The 18253-nt window shown below is 45.0% G+C and overlaps 1 protein-coding gene across 1 annotated transcript in view; it reads left to right on the top strand.

Annotated features, from left to right (window-relative positions):
- The window catches only part of LOC135542910 (protein diaphanous homolog 3-like), a 1769082-nt gene that overhangs the window by 56964 nt on the left and 1693865 nt on the right, over positions 1-18253 (top strand). The window contains exon 4 of the mRNA XM_064970053.1: positions 3960-4064. Coding sequence (XP_064826125.1) covers positions 3960-4064 — 105 coding nt within the window. The remainder of the gene's footprint in view (positions 1-3959; positions 4065-18253) is intronic.

The raw sequence follows: 18253 nt of genomic DNA, 5'->3' as shown, positions 1-18253 counted from the left end.
ACACTGGTATTGACTCACACAGCTCTGCTACGGAGAGGTGATAGGGACAACAGCGGTAATGACTCACACAGCTCTGCTTCGGAGAGGTGACTGACAACACCGGTAATGACTCACACAGCTCTGCTACAGAGAGGTGACAGGGACAACACCGGTAATGACTCACACAGCTCTGCTACAGAGAGGTGGTCGTTCTTCCACATGACTGGAATGAGGAAGAGCAGGAAAGGGTCACATGACTGGAATGAGGAAGAGCAGAAAAGGGTCACATGACTGGAATGAGGAAGAGCAGGAAAGGGTCACATGACTGTGATCGGGTTTTTAAAAAGGTTTCAGTGGACGTAAAGAATTGAATCCGTCAGACGGTGTTGGCTAAAGGAAGGCTGGATGAAGGCTGGATGAAGGCTGGATGAAGGCTGGAGGAAGGCTGGATGAAGGCTGGATGAAGGCTGAAGGAAGGCTGGATGAAGGCTGGACGAAGGCTGAAGGAAGGCTGAAGGAAGGCTGAAGGAAGGCTGGATGAAGGCTGGATGAAGGCTGAAAGGAAGGCTGAAAGGAAGGCTGGAAGGAAGGCTGGAAGGAAGGCTGGATGAAGGCTGGATGAAGGCTGGATGAAGGCTGAAGGAAGGCTGGATGAAGGCTGGATGAAGGCTGAAAGGAAGGCTGAAAGGAAGGCTGGAAGGAAGGCTGGAAGGAAGGCTGGATGAAGGCTGGATGAAGGCTGGATGAAGGCTGGAAGGAAGGCTGGATGAAGGCTGGATGAAGGCTGGATGAAGGCTGGAAGGAAGGCTGGAAGGAAGGCTGGATGCTGTTTTGCCAGTAAACAGATAGACCTATTGATTCCATAAGGAAAGTGTTTCAGGGCCAGCTACAGAGCGGGCCAGCTACAGAGCGGGCCAGCTACAGAGCGGGCCAGCTACAGAGCGGGCCAGCTACAGAGCGGGCCAGTTGGAGGGCAGGCCAGTTTCCATTGACTCGTCAGTTGCTGTCTGTCTGTCTCACACACACACACACACACACACCACACACAAACAATGTTTTCCTTCCTCTCTTCTGAATCGATCCAATCCCAGCCTAGTGCTTTCTACGAGGGAATAATTGGCCCGTTGCCCGTGGAGACCAGACATTACACAGGAGGAAGCTCCATATCACTTCTGATGACACGCTGTTGAAAGAGCTGGACCGTGTGGGTGTGGGACTGTGTGAGACCGTGTGGGTGTGGGACTGTGTGTGTGGGACTGTGGGTGTGTGAGACCATGTGTGTGTGTGAGGCCGTGTGGGTGTGTGTGTGTGAGACCGTGTGTGTGTGTGAGGCCGTGTGGGTGTGTGAGACCGTGTGGGTGTGTGTGTGTGAGACCGTGTGGGTGTGTGGGACCGTGTGGGTGTGTGTGTGGGACCGTGTGTGTGTGTGTGTGTGACTCTGTGTGTGTGTGTGACTCTGTGTGTGTGTGAGAGTGTGTGTGTGTGTGTGTGAGACTGTGTGTGTGTGTGTGAGACTGTGTGTGTGTGTGTGTGTGAGACTCTGTGTGTGTGTGTGTGTGTGAGACTCTGTGTGTGTGTGTGTGTGAGACTCTGTGTGTGTGAGACTCTGTGTGTGTGAGACTCTGTGTGTGTGAGACTCTGTGTGTGTGAGACTCTGTGTGTGTGAGACTCTGTGTGTGTGAGACTCTGTGTGTGTGTGTGTGAGACTCTGTGTGTGTGTGTGTGTGTGAGACTCTGTGTGTGTGTGTGTGACTGTGTGTGTGTGAGACTGTGTGTGAGTACGTGTGTGTGTGAGACTGTGTGTGTAACAAGGTTATTATAGATCAACCAAAACCCCCCCCAAAAAATAATGAAAAAATAAAAATATAAATGAACAAAACAAAACAACCGAAACCATCTTGGACTCCAAAACGAACTAAAATAAAAACCGTCGCGAATTCTGCTCAGTTCCAGTTTCATGGGGGTGTTGAGGCATTTTATTTGACTAATTAGGTTGAAGTTTCTGAATGTAACGGGTCACATCGAGGTTGATCCGATCGTTTAGGAGGGAGACTCGGCGAGCAGCACTGCAGATATTGACGAGTAGGATAAAGCATTAGACTGTGGAGGGGAGGTGAATCTGCCACGGTTTAATTTAATTTATAATTTTAATTTCACTTTTTAATTTCACTGTCTCTCTCTGTATCTACTGTTCACCAGTCACTGTCTGTCTCTCTGTATCTACTGTTCACCAGTCACTGTCTGTCTCTCTCTGTATCTACTGTTCACCAGTCACTGTCTGTCTCTCTCTGTATCTACTGTTCACCAGTCACTGTCTGTCTCTCTCTGTATCTACTGTTCACCACAGTCACTGTCTGTCTCTCTGTATCTACTGTTCACCAGTCACTGTCTGTCTCTCTCTGTATCTACTGTTCACCAGTCACTGTCTGTCTCTCTCTGTATCTACTGTTCACCAGTCACTGTCTGTCTCTCTCTGTATCTACTGTTCACCAGTCACTGTCTGTCTCTCTCTGTATCTACTGTTCACCAGTCACTGTCTGTCTCTCTATCTACTGTTCACCAGTCACTGTCTGTCTCTCTATCTACTGTTCACCAGTCACTGTCTGTCTCTCTGTATCTACTGTTCACCAGTCACTGTCTGTCTCTCTGTATCTACTGTTCACCAGTCACTGTCTGTCTCTCTGTATCTACTGTTCTCGGTTCCGACACCCTGGGAGGGGTTCTCGGTTCCGCCACCCTGGGAGGGGTTCTCGGTTCCGCCACCCTGGGAGGGGTTCTCGGTTCCGACACCCTGGGAGGGGTTCTCGGTTCCCACACCCTGGGAGGGGTTCTCGGTTCCCACGCCCTGGGAGGGGTTCTCGGTTCCCACGCCCTGGGAGGGGTTCTCGGTTCCCACGCCCTGGGAGGGGTTCTCGGTTCCCACGCCCTGGGAGGGGTTCTCGGTTCCCACGCCCTGGGAGGGGTTCTCGGTTCCCACGCCCTGGGAGGGGTTCTCGGTTCCCACGCCCTGGGAGGGGTTCTCGGCGCCGACGCCCTGGGAGGGGTTCTCGGTTCCCACGCCCTGGGAGGGGTTCTCGGTTCCCACGCCCTGGGAGGGGTTCTCGGTTCCCACGCCCTGGGAGGGGTTCTCGGCGCCGACGCCCTGGGAGGGGTTCTCGGTTCCCACGCCCTGGGAGGGGTTCTCGGTTCCCACGCCCTGGGAGGGGTTCTCGGTTCCCACACCCTGGGAGGGGTTCTCGGTTCCCACACCCTGGGAGGGGTTCTCGGCTCCCACGCCCTGGGAGGGGTTCTCGGTTCCCACGCCCTGGGAGGGGTTCTCGGTTCCCACGCCCTGGGAGGGGTTCTCGGCGCCGACGCCCTGGGAGGGGTTCTCGGTTCCCACGCCCTGGGAGGGGTTCTCGGTTCCCACGCCCTGGGAGGGGTTCTCGGTTCCCACGCCCTGGGAGGGGTTCTCGGTTCCCACGCCCTGGGAGGGGTTCTCGGCGCCGACGCCCTGGGAGGGGTTCTCGGTTCCCACACCCTGGGAGGGGTTCTCGGTTCCCACACCCTGGGAGGGGTTCTCGGTTCCCACACCCTGGGAGGGGTTCTCGGCTCCCACACCCTGGGAGGGGTTCTCGGTTCCGACACCCTGGGAGGGGTTCTCGGCGCCGACACCCTGGAACCGAATCTTGCTCAGACAGTCCGTTATCAAGACACTAGATATATTGTCACCAAAACATTAATTCTGACTCCAAACGACACTCTCAGATATCATTCTACTGACTAAATCACACACAGCATTACAATCTAATCACTATCATACTATCATATGGTCTCGGGGGGTAATATTCTAATCATATAATTATATTAACACTCTCTCTCCTCTCTCTCTCTCTGTCCCTCTCTGTCTCTCTGTCTCTCTGTCTCTCTGTCTCTCTCTCTCTCTCTCTCTGTGTCTCTGTTTCTCTCTCTCTCTCTCTGTTTCTCTCTCCTCTCTCCAGGAGGATATGAACCTGAATGATGAGAAGAAGGCTCCTCTGAGAGAGAAAGATCTGACCACCAAGAGAGAGATGGTTATCCAGTACATTGTTACTGCCTCCAAAACAGTAGGTGGAGGGTTATGGTTCATAATGTGGTAGGAAACTGAGGCTTGTGTAGCAGGGAACTTGGACTCTGAGTGGTGTGTGTGTGTGTGTAGCAGGGAACTTACACTCTGAGTGGTGTGTGTGTGTGTGTGTAGCAGGGAACTTGGACTCTGAGTGGTGTGTGTGTGTGTGTGTGTGTGTGTGTAGCAGGGAACTTACACTCTGAGTGGTGTGTGTGTGTAGCAGGGAACTTACACTCTGAGTGGTGTGTGTGTGTGTAGCAGGGAACTTAGACTCTGAGTGGTGTGTGTGTGTGTGTGTGGTTAGGGACACTGTGTGTGTGTGTGGCTAGGGACACTGTGTGTGTGTGTGTGTGGTGTGGTGTGTGTGTGTGGCTAGGGACTCTGTGTGTGTGTGTGTGTGGCTAGGGTACTGTGTGTGGGGTTAGGTTCAGGCCTGGCTCGTACCAGGGTGGTGTCTCTGCTCTGCTTGGTTCAGACCTGGCTCGTACCAGGGTGGTGTCTCTGCTCTGCGTGGTTCAGGCCTGGCTCGTACAAGGGTGGTGTCTCTGCTCTGCGTGGTTCAGGCCTGGCTCGTACCAGGGTGGTGTCTCTGCTCTGCGTGTTTCAGGCCTGGCTCGTACCAGGGTGGTGTCTCTGCTCTGCGTGGTTCAGGCCTGGCTCGTACCAGGGTGGTGTCTCTGCTCTGCGTGGTTCAGGCCTGGCTCGTACCAGGACATCAGACTGGCCAGGTTAGAGGCCAGGATGGGTCATAGAGCAGGGTAGACATCAGACTGGCCAGGTTAGAGGCCAGGATGGGTCATAGAGCAGGGTAGACATCAGACTGGCCAGGATGGGTCATAGAGCAGGGTAGACATCAGACTGGCCAGGTTAGAGAGGCCAGGATGGGTCATAGTGCAGGGTAGACATCAGACTGGCCAGGTTAGAGGCCAGGATGGGTCATAGTGCAGGGTAGACATCAGACTGGCCAGGATGGGTCATAGAGCAGGGTAGACATCAGACTGGCCAGGTTAGAGGCCAGGATGGGTCATAGTGCAGGGTAGACATCAGACTGGCCAGGGTAGAGGCCAGGATGGGTCATAGTGCAGGGTAGACATCAGACTGGCCAGGGTAGAGGCCAGGGTGGGTCATAGAGCAGGGTAGACATCAGACTGGCCAGGTTAGAGGCCAGGATGGGTCATAGTGCAGGGTAGACATCAGACTGGCCAGGTTAGAGGCCAGGATGGGTCATAGAGCAGGGTAGACATCAGACTGGCCAGGATGGGTCATAGAGCAGGGTAGACATCAGACTGGCCAGGTTAGAGGCCAGGATGGGTCATAGTGCAGGGTAGACATCAGACTGGCCAGGATGGGTCATAGAGCAGGGTAGACATCAGACTGGCCAGGTTAGAGGCCAGGATGGGTCATAGAGCAGGGTAGACATCAGACTGGCCAGGATGGGTCATAGATGCCTCTTAGCTGGGGTCAATTAGCACCCCATTCCCGATATCAGTCTGGTGGGCACTTATCAACTGTCCCTGCAGTCTGTCCTCCATGTTAAATATCCCCCATTACACCATCACAGGGTTTCACTGCAGCCTGTTGGCCAGTTACACCATCACAGGGTTTCACTGCAGCCTGTTGGCCCGTTACACCATCACAGGGTTTCACTGCAGCCTGTTGGCCCGTTACACCATCACAGGGTTTCACTGCAGCCTGTTGGCCCGTTACACCATCACAGGGTTTCACTGCAGCCTGTTGGCCCGTTACACCATCACAGGGTTTCACTGCAGCCTGTTGGCCCGTTACACCATCACAGGGTTTCACTGCAGCCTGTTGGCCCGTTACACCATCACAGGGTTGAAATATAATTCCTCTACCACTGCCTCGTCTAACTGCTGCCTCGTCTAACTGCTGCCTCGTCTAACTGCTGCCTCGTCTAACTGCTGCCTCGTCTAGCTGCTGCCTCGTCTAGCTGCTGCCTCGTCTAGCTGCTGCCTCGTCTAGCTGCTGCCTCGTCTAGCTGCTGCCTCGTCTAGCTGCTGCCTCGTCTAGCTGCTGCCTCGTCTAGCTGCTGCCTCGTCTAGCTGCTGCCTCGTCTAGCTGCTGCCTCGTCTAGCTGCTGCCTCGTCTAGCTGCTGCCTCGTCTAGCTGCTGCCTCGTCTAGCTGCTGCCTCGTCTAGCTGCTGCCTCGTCTAGCTGCTGCCTCGTCTAGCTGCTGCCTCGTCGAGCTGCTGCCTCGTCGAGCTGCTGCCTCGTCGAGCCGCTGCCTCGTCGAGCCGCTGCCTCGTCGAGCCGCTGCCTCGTCGAGCCGCTGCCTCGTCGAGCCGCTGCCTCGTCTAACCACTAACTATAACCTAACCTAATCTACCTGCTACCTAATCTGACCACAAACCATTACCTAATCTAACTGCTTCCCAATCTAACTATTACCTAATCTAACTGCTAGCTAATCCAACCACTAACCATTACCTAACCTAACTGCTACCGAATGTAACCATTACCTAATCTACCTCGATCGCTACCTAATCTAACCACTACCTAATCTAACCACTACCCACTACCTAATCTACCGTTACCTAATCTAACCACTAACCATGACCTAATCTACCGTTATCTAATCTAACCACTAACCATGCCCTAATCTACCGTTATCTAATCTAACCACTAACCATTACCTAATCTACCGTTACCTAATCTAACCACTAACCATGCCCTAATCTACCGTTATCTAATCTAACCACTAACCATTACCTAATCTACCGTTACCTAATCTAACCACTAACCATGCCCTAATCTACCGTTATCTAATCTAACCACTACCCACTACCTAATCTACCGTTACCTAATCTAACCACTAACCATGACCTAATCTACCGTTATCTAATCTAACCACTAACCATGCCCTAATCTACCGTTATCTAATCTAACCACTAACCATTACCTAATCTACCGTTACCTAATCTAACCACTAACCATGCCCTAATCTACCGTTATCTAATCTAACCACTAACCATTACCTAATCTACCGTTACCTAATCTAACCACTAACCATGCCCTAATCTACCGTTATCTAATCTAACCACTAACCATTACCTTATCTACCCTCTACCTAATCTACCACGACCTAATCCTGTTTTTGGCTGGCTTTGCTGTAGTTCTTTTATCTTGTTTGTTCGCTTTCACTCTCTCTCTGTCTCTCTCTCACTCTCTCACTGTCACACACACACACACACACACACACACACACACACACACACACACACACACACACACACACACACACACACACACACACACACACACACACACACACACACACACACACCTACACCTGGCATATGAAACCACCAGTTAGTGTTAAATTATAGAGCGCTTGGCCCACCATCCTTGGAGGATGTGATAATGTTGGAGTGCTGGAAGATATTGGATGATTCATTGTTGTTCATGGTGTCTGCTGCTCTCTGGATGGTCCTCGTGTCTGGAGTTTCAATGAGCTTCAACCTGTTTCCTTCTTCCTCACGCACCCTATTCCCAATAGAGGGCACTACTTTAGACCAGAGCCCTGTGGCACCCTATTCCCTATATAGTGCACTACTTTAGACCAGAGCCCTATAGAACCCTATTCCCTATATAGTGCACTACTTTAGACCAGAGCCCTATGGAACCCTATTCCCTATAGAGGGCACTACTTTAGACCAGAGCCCTGTGGCACCCTATTCCCTATAGAGGGCACTACTTCTGACCAGGGCTCAGGGTGCCATTTGGAAGCAGACCAACAGCACCTTGAGTAGCCGTGATAAAACTGGCAAGTTCCAGAAAATGATTGAATCTGGAAAGAAAACAGAGAGCACCTGGCTAACAGACAATTTATTCTTCAAAAATATTAAAGGGACCGTTTTCTACATCGATTTCAATTATAGAAATCCCCCCCACAACCCTGGAACCTTCTAGATGGACTAGTGGTTTATTAAAAAGTCAAGGTGCTCTGATACGTCAGATCATTAAACATATCTGGACTCTGATTGGACGTGGTCCCTGGAACGCGGAAAACAGAGTGCATTGTGGAGGTCGATATGTATACACTAGCTAGTATTTTATACTAAAGTAACAAGGACATTTGTTCAGAAAAGGAAACTTTTATCGTACTTCAGGGAGGGTCACTGCGCTGTGTGTGTGTGTGTGTGGTGTGTGTGTGTGTGTGAGAGAGAGAGAGATGAGGGCATATATCTCCTCGTTGTAAAGTGTGACGTTGGTTTTGCGCTGTTATTCCGGAGGAGTGACAGGCATATTTTGGCCTTGTTATTTGCTCCTCATCTGTCCCAGACCGTGGCACCCTATTCCCTATGTAGTACACTACTTTTGACCTGGCCCGTAGGGAATAGGGTGCCATTTGGGACTCACACTGTGATGTATAGAGAGGTGTTACCTCAGGGGGAAACTGCTGCATCCAATCACAACCAACCAGCACCAGACGAAATAACAGCAGGCAAAACAGAAAATGGTTGCCTTCCATATGGCACCCTATTCTCTATATAGTGCACTACTTTAGACCCTATTCCCTATATACTACACTACTTTAGACCAGAGCCCTATGGAACCCTATTCCTTATATATAGTGTACTACTTTAGACCAGAGCCCTATAGAACCCTATTCCCTATATAGTGTACTACTTTAGACCAGAGCCCTATAGAACCCTATTCCCTATATAGTGCACTACTTTAGACCAGAGCCCTATAGAACCCTATTCCCTATATAGTGCACTACTTTAGACCAGAAACCTATAGAACCCTATTCCCTATATACTACACTACTTTAAACCAGAGCCGCTGTCTGTCATCTTCTCCTGTTAGCTACCAGACAGGTGTATTTAATGTTGGTGTCTCTGTTCTGTAGCTGCTGTCTGTCTTCTCCTGTTAGCTACCAGACAGGTGTATTTAATGTTGGTGTCTCTGTTCTGTAGCTGCTGTCTGTCGTCTTCTCCTGTTAGCTACCAGACAGGTGTATTTAATGTTGGTGTCTCTGTTCTGTAGCTGCTGTCTGTCTTCTTCTCCTGTTAGCTACCAGACAGGTGTATTTAATGTTGGTGTCTCTGTTCTGTAGCTGCTGTCTGCCTTCTTCTCCTGTTAGCTACCAGACAGGTGTATTTAATGTTGGTGTCTCTGTTCTGTAGCTGCTGTCTGTCTTCTTCTCCTGTTAGCTACCAGACAGGTGTATTTAATGTTGGTGTCTCTGTTCTGTAGCTGCTGTCTGTCTTCTTCTTCTCCTGTTAGCTACCAGACAGGTGTATTTAATGTTGGTGTCTCTGTTCTGTAGCTGCTGTCTGTCTTCTTCTCCTGTTAGCTACCAGACAGGTGTATTTAATGTTGGTGTCTCTGTTCTGTAGCTGCTGTCTGTCTTCTTCTTCTCCTGTTCTCTTCATCAGCTGATGTCAATGGAGTTGTTCAATGGAACGATATCAGAGTGATTGGAAGGTTATCTCTAGACACACACACACACACACACACACACACACACACACACACACACACACACACACACACACACTTTATCGGTAGCCTATGCTGTAGAAGGGATTGTGTGATGTAATCAAGGTATGAAATTATAATTCTCACATACAATCTCTTTTTTTGGGGTCTTAGTTGTAGTCAATTTGCAGAGTACAAATTTATTTATAATTATGTTCCAGCCCCCCCCTCCGACCATCCGCTCCGACAAAACTCGGGCTTGTGGCTGAATCTAGCGACTCACCCCTGACCTAGAATAGACCTTAACTGTGGCTGACTCTAATTTAAAATCTTTTAAGTTTTAAATTGAAGAAACTTTATTCTTGAAATTTACAATAGTGGAGTTTTTAAAGTGTCTCATCAGTATTCCTCACGTCAGTCATTGCAGACATTAGAGAGCTGTTTTTTACCTGTCCGATGTCATCAACGACCCCATTTCCACACTCTTTTTAATCAGGTTTTGTATCGTATTGCAAGATAATGAGATTTTTAAAAATGTTTAAAAAAAGCCACATGTTCTCTGCACCCTGTGGCAAAATTTTATTTTTTGTTCTACAATTGCAGGAAGCTTTTTAAAACGGAAAAATGTTCTCTCCGCCAACGAGGGGTGTGAGGTTTTGGACGGAGGATATGAGAGAATACGTTTGGGAACCGCTGTCGTCCATGGATGTCTAGAGTCACATTCCCCCAAAAAACTGTCCTGGTTTTTAAACAAAACGAGGAGAGGACGTTGGAAGTGTTTTAGTTTTTTTTCTTCCAGAAGCTTCAGTCCTCTTTATTTTCCCTTTCTCCTCCGGAAGCTGAAGGGCCGTGAAGGGCCGTGAAGGGCCGTGAAGGGCCGTGAAGGGTGTTTGTTTAGAAAAGCCAATGGCAACGTGACCTTGACTCTGCATACCGTCCGTCCAGCCATGAGCCAAGATTTACTTGTCTGCTGTTGTGAAACAGCTCTTTGACAATCGCCCAGAGAACCCTCTGGTCTTTTGGATGTTTCCTAAATGGCACTACTTTAGACCAGGACCCCATAGGGCTCTAATCAAACGTAGTGCACTACTTTAGACCAGGACCCCATAGGGCTCTAATCAAACGTAGTGCACTACTTTAGACCAGGACCCCATAGGGCTCTAATCAAACGTAGTGCACTACTTTAGACCAGGACCCCATAGGGCTCTAATCAAACGTAGTGCACTACTTTAGACCAGGACCCCATAGGGCTCTAATCAAACGTAGTGCACTACTTTAGACCAGGACCCCATAGGGCTCTAATCAAACGTAGTGCACTACTTTAGACCAGGACCCCATAGGGCTCTAATCAAACGTAGTGCACTACTTTAGACCAGGACCCCATAGGGCTCTAATCAAACGTAGTGCACTACTTTAGACCAGGACCCCATAGGGCTCTAATCAAACGTAGTGCACTGCTTTAGACCAGGACCCCATAGGGCTCTAATCAAACGTAGTGCACTACTTTAGACCAGGACCCCATAGGGCTCTAATCAAACGTAGTGCACTACTTTAGACCAGGACCCCATAGGGCTCTAATCAAACGTAGTGCACTACTTTAGACCAGGACCCCATAGGGCTCTAATCAAACGTAGTGCACTACTTTAGACCAGGACCCCATAGGGCTCTAATCAAACGTAGTGCACTACTTTAGACCAGGACCCCATAGGGCTCTAATCAAACGTAGTGCACTACTTTAGACCAGGACCCCATAGGACTCTAATCAAACGTAGTGCACTACTTTAGACCAGGACCCCATAGGGCTCTAATCAAACGTAGTGCACTACTTTAGACCAGGACCCCATAGGGCTCTAATCAAACGTAGTGCACTACGTAGGGAATAAAGAGCTATTGTGGGGTTGATATCGGGACGTCGACTGAGTGTCTCCACTTTTTAAATTAAGATTCAACACCACTGCTGACCAGGAGGACATTTTCTTCTCAGGGAGTCGCCTAATCTCTGCGTTACCGTGGAGACGGTCTGTTTACAAATGTACGTTTTTATATCTGCTAATTGCTGTGTTGTGCGAGAGACGGCTTGCTAATCAGTTAAAAAAAAAAAGCTGCTTTTTTTTCCTTTTTTTGGGGGGGGGGGCGGGGGGGTTGTTTTTCACATAATAGTCGAGCGGGGCTTTGTGTTGAGCGACAGCAATTAGGATGTGTTGACCAGTTCGGTCTGCTGTCACGTGTTGTTTACAGCCCACTAGGACTCTGTCTGTCAACAGGTCTGGTTATCATGCAGTCTGTACCCACCTTGCTGGCAGTATTAAAGCCTTCCTGCATAGAGAAAGGTGCTGAAGCGTTGTCTCAGAGACTGGACTATGAATGGAGTGGCCTCAGCCTGCCTTTTCAATACCTGATCATCACAGAAACAGAACAGAGAGATTCATTACCACTAAAGGAACAGAACAGAGAGATTCATTACAACTAAAGAAACAGAACAGAGATTCATTACAACTAAAGGAACAGAACAGAGAGATTCATTACCACTAAAGGAACAGAACAGAGAGATTCATTACCACTAAAGAAACAGAACAGAGAGATTCATTACCACTAAAGGAACAGAACAGAGAGATTCATTACAACTAAAGAAACAACAGAGAGGTTCATTACAACTAAAGAAACAGAACAGAGAGATTCATTACCACTAAAGGAACAGAACAGAGAGATTCATTACAACTACAGAAACAGAACAGAGAGATTCATTACAACTAAAGAAACAGAACAGAGATTCATTACAACTAAAGAAACAGAACAGAGAGATTCATTACAACTAAAGAAACAGAACAGAGATTCATTACAACTAAAGGAACAGAACAGAGAGATTCATTACAACTAAAGGAACAGAACAGAGAGATTCATTACAACTACAGAAACAGAACAGAGAGATTCATTAAAGAAACAGAACAGAGAGATTCATTACCACTAAAGGAACAGAACAGAGAGATTCATTACCACTAAAGGAACAGAACAGAGAGATTCATTACAACTACAGAAACAGAACAGAGAGATTCATTAAAGGAACAGAACAGAGAGATTCACTACCACTAAAGGAACAGAACAGAGAGATTCATTACAACTACAGAAACAGAACAGAGAGATTCATTACCACTAAAGGAACAGAACAGAGAGATTCATTACCACTAAAGGAACAGAACAGAGAGATTCATTACAACTACAGAAACAGAACAGAGAGATTCATTACAACTACAGAAACAGAACAGAGAGATTCATTAAAGAAACAGAACAGAGAGATTCATTACCACTAAAGGAACAGAACAGAGAGATTCATTACCACTAAAGGAACAGAACAGAGAGATTCATTACAACTAAAGGAACAGAACAGAGAGATTCATTACCACTAAAGGAACAGAACAGAGAGATTCATTACAACTACAGAAACAGAACAGAGATTCATTACAACTACAGAAACAGAACAGAGAGATTCATTACAACTAAAGAAACAGAACAGAGAGATTCATTAAAGAAACAGAACAGAGATTCATTACAACGAAAGAAACAGAACAGAGAGATTCATTACAACTAAAGAAACAGAACAGAGAGATTCATTAAAGAAACAGAACAGAGATTCATTACAACGAAAGAAACAGAACAGAGAGATTCATTAAAGAAACAGAACAGAGATTCATTACAACGAAAGAAACAGAACAGAGAGATTCATTACAACTAAAGAAACAGAACAGAGAGATTCATTACAACTAAAGGAACAGAACAGAGAGATTCATTACAACTAAAGAAACAGAACAGAGATTCATTACCACTAAAGAAACAGAACAGAGAGATTCATTACAACTAAAGAAACAGAACAGAGAGATTCATTAAAGAAACAGAACAGAGATTCATTACAACTAAAGAAACAAAACAGAGAGATTCATTACAACTAAAGAAACAAAACAGAGAGATTCATTACAACTAAAGAAACAGAACAGAGAGATTCATTACAACTAAAGAAACAGAACAGAGATTCATTACCACTAAAGAAACAGAACAGAGAGATTCATTAAAGAAACAGAACAGAGATCCATTACAACTAAAGAAACAAAACAGAGAGATTCATTACAACTAAAGAAACAGAACAGAGAGATTCATTACCACTAAAGAAACAGAACAGAGAGATTCATTACAACTAAAGAAACAAAACAGAGAGATTCATTACAACTAAAGAAACAACAGAGAGATTCATTAAAGAAACAGAACAGAGAGATTCATTACAACTAAAGAAACAGAACAGAGAGAGAGAGAGAGAGAGAGAGATTGGGGGAAGAGGGGAAGGAAGGGAGGGGGGGAGAGATTCATTACAACTAAAGAAACGGAGGAGAGAGAGAGATTGGGGGAGGGGGGAAGAGATGGTCCATTCCAAGGACAGTAGCACCATTTAGGGTAGTGTCTGCATTCATCAGTCAAATTAAGAGCACCTTCTCTTCACACACACAAAGAGCGAGAGAAAAAGGTTTGAAGCCGAGCAGACTAATTTAAAGGTTGTATGAACAACCATGACTGAGTTACCTGCCTCAGTGAGATCCTCCTCCATTAGCCTAAACCTTAAATAAGGTATCCTTCTCCTCCATTAGCCTAAACCTTAAATAAGGTATCCTTCTCCTCTCTGTCTCTGTGTGAAGCGATACGATTCGTTACGGAGAGAGACGCCTTGAGAGAGCTGGATAGAAAGAACATTTAGCTGATCACTTCCTGTTGCTCTGGATGTTTTTTGGCTCCAACTCCGTAAATTGGACTCCCTTGTTTGTTCTCTCCTCGGATACAGTCAGTATCTCTACCTACTTAGACTCTGGAGGTTTTAATTGGTCCACTACACTTCACCTCAATAAGCTGCTTCGGAAGGCAGTGAAGAAATGGATCCTCATGAACAAGTCAGCAGTATGGTGTCAACCTTTCCCACATTTATTTATTCATCCTATTATCCTATTATTATTATTATCCTATCTTATTATTATTATTATCCTATCTTATTATTATTATCCTATCCTATCCTATTTATTATTATCCTATCTTATCTTATCCTATTATTATTATTATTATCCTATCTTATTATTATTATCCTATCCTATCTTATCTTATTATTATCTTATCTTATTATTATTATTATCCTATCCTATCTTATTATTATCCTATCCTATCTTATCTTATTATTATTATCCTATCCTATCTTATCCTATTCATTATTATCCTATCTTATCCTATCCTATTATTATTATTATCCTATCTTATTATTATTATCCTATCTTATCTTATCCTATTATTATTATTATTATCCTATCTTATTATTATTATCCTATCCTATCTTATCTTATTATTATCTTATCTTATTATTATTATTATCCTATCCTATCTTATTATTATTATTATTATTATATCTTATCCTATTATTATTATCCTATCCTATCTTATCCTATTATTATTATTATTATCCTATCTTATCTTATCTTATTATTATTATCCTATCTTATTATTATTATTATTATTATTATATCTTATCCTATTATTATTATTATTATCCTATCTTATTATTATTATCCTATCCTATCTTATCTTATTATTATCTTATCTTATTATTATTATTATCCTATCCTATCTTATCCTATTATTATTATTATTATTATATCTTATCCTATTATTATTATCCTATCCTATCTTATCCTATTATTATTATTATTATCCTATCCTATCTTATCCTATTATTATTATTATTATCCTATCTTATCTTATCTTATTATTATTATCCTATCTTATTATTATTATTATTATTATCCTATCCTATTATTATTATTATCCTATCTTATCCTATTATTATTATTTATTATTATCCTATCTTATCTTATCCTATTATTATTATTATTATTATTATCCTATCCTATTATTATTATTATTATCCTATCTTATCTTATCCTATTATTATTATTATTATTATCCTATCTTATCCTATTATTATTATTTATTATTATCCTATCTTATCTTATCCTATTATTATTATTATCCTATCTTATCTTATCCTATTATTATTATTATTATTATTATTATTATTATTATTATTATTATTATCCTATTATTATTATTATTATTATCCTATCTTATTATTATTATCCTATCCTATCTTATCCTATCCTATTATTATCCTATCTTATTATTATTATCCTATCTTATCTTATCCTATTATTATTATTATCCTATCTTATTATTATTATCCTATCTTATTATTATTATCCTATCCTATCTTATCTTATTATATCTTATCCTATTATTATTATCCTATCTTATCCTATTATTATTATTATTATTATTATTATTATTATTATTATTATTATCTTATCCTATTAGGGCTATAAAACAGACTCACTCAAATCTCCTCCTCCACTTCCACTGCTGCTTTTCCTTCTTCCACTTGTAATCAGGAAGTGCTTGTTTTTCTACCTGGGTATCCATCTCGGTGTAATGAATGATCAGGAAGTGATTGTTTTTCTACCTGGGTATCCATCTCGGTGTAATGAATGATCAGGAAGTGATTGTTTTTCTACCTGGGTATCCATCTCGGTGTAATGAATGATCAGGAAGTGATTGTTTTTCTACCTGGGTATCCATCTCGGTGTAATGAATGATCAGGAAGTGATTGTTTTTCTACCTGGGTATCCATCTCGGTGTAATGAATGATCAGGAAGTGATTGTTTTTCTACCTGGGTATCCATCTCTGTGTAATGAATGATCAGGAAGTGATTGTTTTTATACCTGGGTATCCATCTCGGTGTAATGAATGATCAGGAAGTGCTTGTTTTTCTACCTGGGTATCCATCTCGGTGTAATGAATGATCAGGAAGTGATTGTTTTTCTACCTGGGTATCCGTCTCGGTGTAATGAATGATCAGGAAGTGATTGTTTTTCTACCTGGGTATCCGTCTCGGTGTAATGAATGATCAGGAAGTGATTGTTTTTCTACCTGGGTATCCGTCTCGGTGTAATGAATGATCAGGAAGTGATTGTTTTTCTACCTGGGTATCCATCTCGGTGTAATGAATGATCAGGAAGTGATTGTTTTTCTACCTGGGTATCCATCTCGGTGTAATGAATGATCAGGAAGTGATTGTTTTTCTACCTGGGTATCCATCTCGGTGTAATGAATGATCAGGTAGAACAGGAACCCCTCAGTACTCCGAACCTCCGGACCCTTCATATCAAGTCATCTGATTTGGTTTAGAAATGTCTCGCAGTAGGGGATGGCCTGTGTCCCAAAGGGTTACCCTTTGCCCTGCACAGTGGACCACTTCTCACCATGTCCCCTGGTAGAACGGAGTACGCTACGTAGGCAACAGGGTGGTAGTTGGGGACTTGGTTTTAGTTTGAGTTTAACAGTAGATTGTAGACTTGCTCAGCTCTTATCATTCCTCCTTCTTACTCTACTCTGGCAGTAGGTGAACGGGTTGAGGGTGGGGACGGTGGCGTGTGGCGTGTCGATAGACGTGGAGCGGGAGGACACGCATGTGGAATATCCACCGCCCCGCCCCCTCGCTGAGAAGGCGACTGCTCTCGTCCGGAGCAGAATAAATTACAGTAAAGGAACTGTGGCGTTCTCTCCCTCTCTCACTGTCTGTCACTCCTTTTCACTCTGTCTCTCTCTCCATCTCTCTCTCTCTCCCTCTCTCTCCCTCTCTCTCCCTCTCTCTCCCTCTCTCACTCTCTCTCTCTCTCTCTCTCTCTCTCTCTCACTCTCTGTCTCTCACTCTCTCTGACTCTCTCTCTCCCTCTTTGTCTCTCTCTCTCCCTCTCTCTCTCTCCCTCTCTCTCTCACTGTCTCTCTCACTCCTCTCTTTCTCTCTCACTCTTTATCCCTCTCTCCCTCTCTCACTGTCTCTCTCACTCCTCTCTTTCTCTCTCACTCTCACTGTCTCTCTCACTCTCTATCCCTCTCTCTCACTCTCTATCCCTCTCTCACTGTCTCTCTCACTCCTCTCTCTCCCTCTCACTCTCTATCCCTCTCTCCCTCTCTCACTGTCTCTCTCCCTCCTCTCTCTCCCTCACCCACTCCTTCCCCCTCTCTCTCTCTGCCTCACTACTACCTCTCTCTTTCTCCCTCACCCACTTCCCTCTCTATCTCTCTCTCTCTCTCTCTCTCTCTCACTGCCTCACTACTACCTCTCTTTCTCCCTCACCCTCTATTAACCCTCCCTCCCTCCCTCCCTCCCTCCCTCCCTCCCTCCCTCCCTCCCTCCCTCCCTCCCTCCCTCCCTCCCTCCCTCCCTCCCTCCCTCCCTCCCTCCCTCCCTCCCTCCCTCCCTCCCTCCCTCCTTCCTTTCTTTTCCAACATGGACTGTCCACTGTGTGTTATCTAGCGTGTCTCTCAGAGATCTGCCAGAGCTGATGAAGATGAATAGAGTGGAGGGATCACTGCAGTGGACAGTCTGCTGTGAGAGGGGTGTTCTGGGTAAATAGCACGCTATTACCCACAGTGCCCTCAGAAAGCATTCACGTTTTGTTTTGTTACTCAAGGTTGGATTCAAATGGATTTAATTATTCTGTTGTCTTTTTGTCAACGATCTACACTAAATACTAAAGATAAATTCTAACATTTGTAAATAAATATATGAAAAATAGAAGATATCTTGATTTATTTTAAGTATTTATATAATTATTGAACCTCCTGAGTCAATACATGTTAGTATCACCTATTATAGCCAG

The sequence above is a fragment of the Oncorhynchus masou genome, chromosome 7 (assembly GCF_036934945.1).
Source record: "Oncorhynchus masou masou isolate Uvic2021 chromosome 7, UVic_Omas_1.1, whole genome shotgun sequence".
NCBI classification, from domain to species: Eukaryota; Metazoa; Chordata; class Actinopteri; order Salmoniformes; family Salmonidae; genus Oncorhynchus; species Oncorhynchus masou.
Note: the sequence above shows the minus strand (reverse complement) of the source record. Positions and strands in the feature narration are given on the sequence as shown.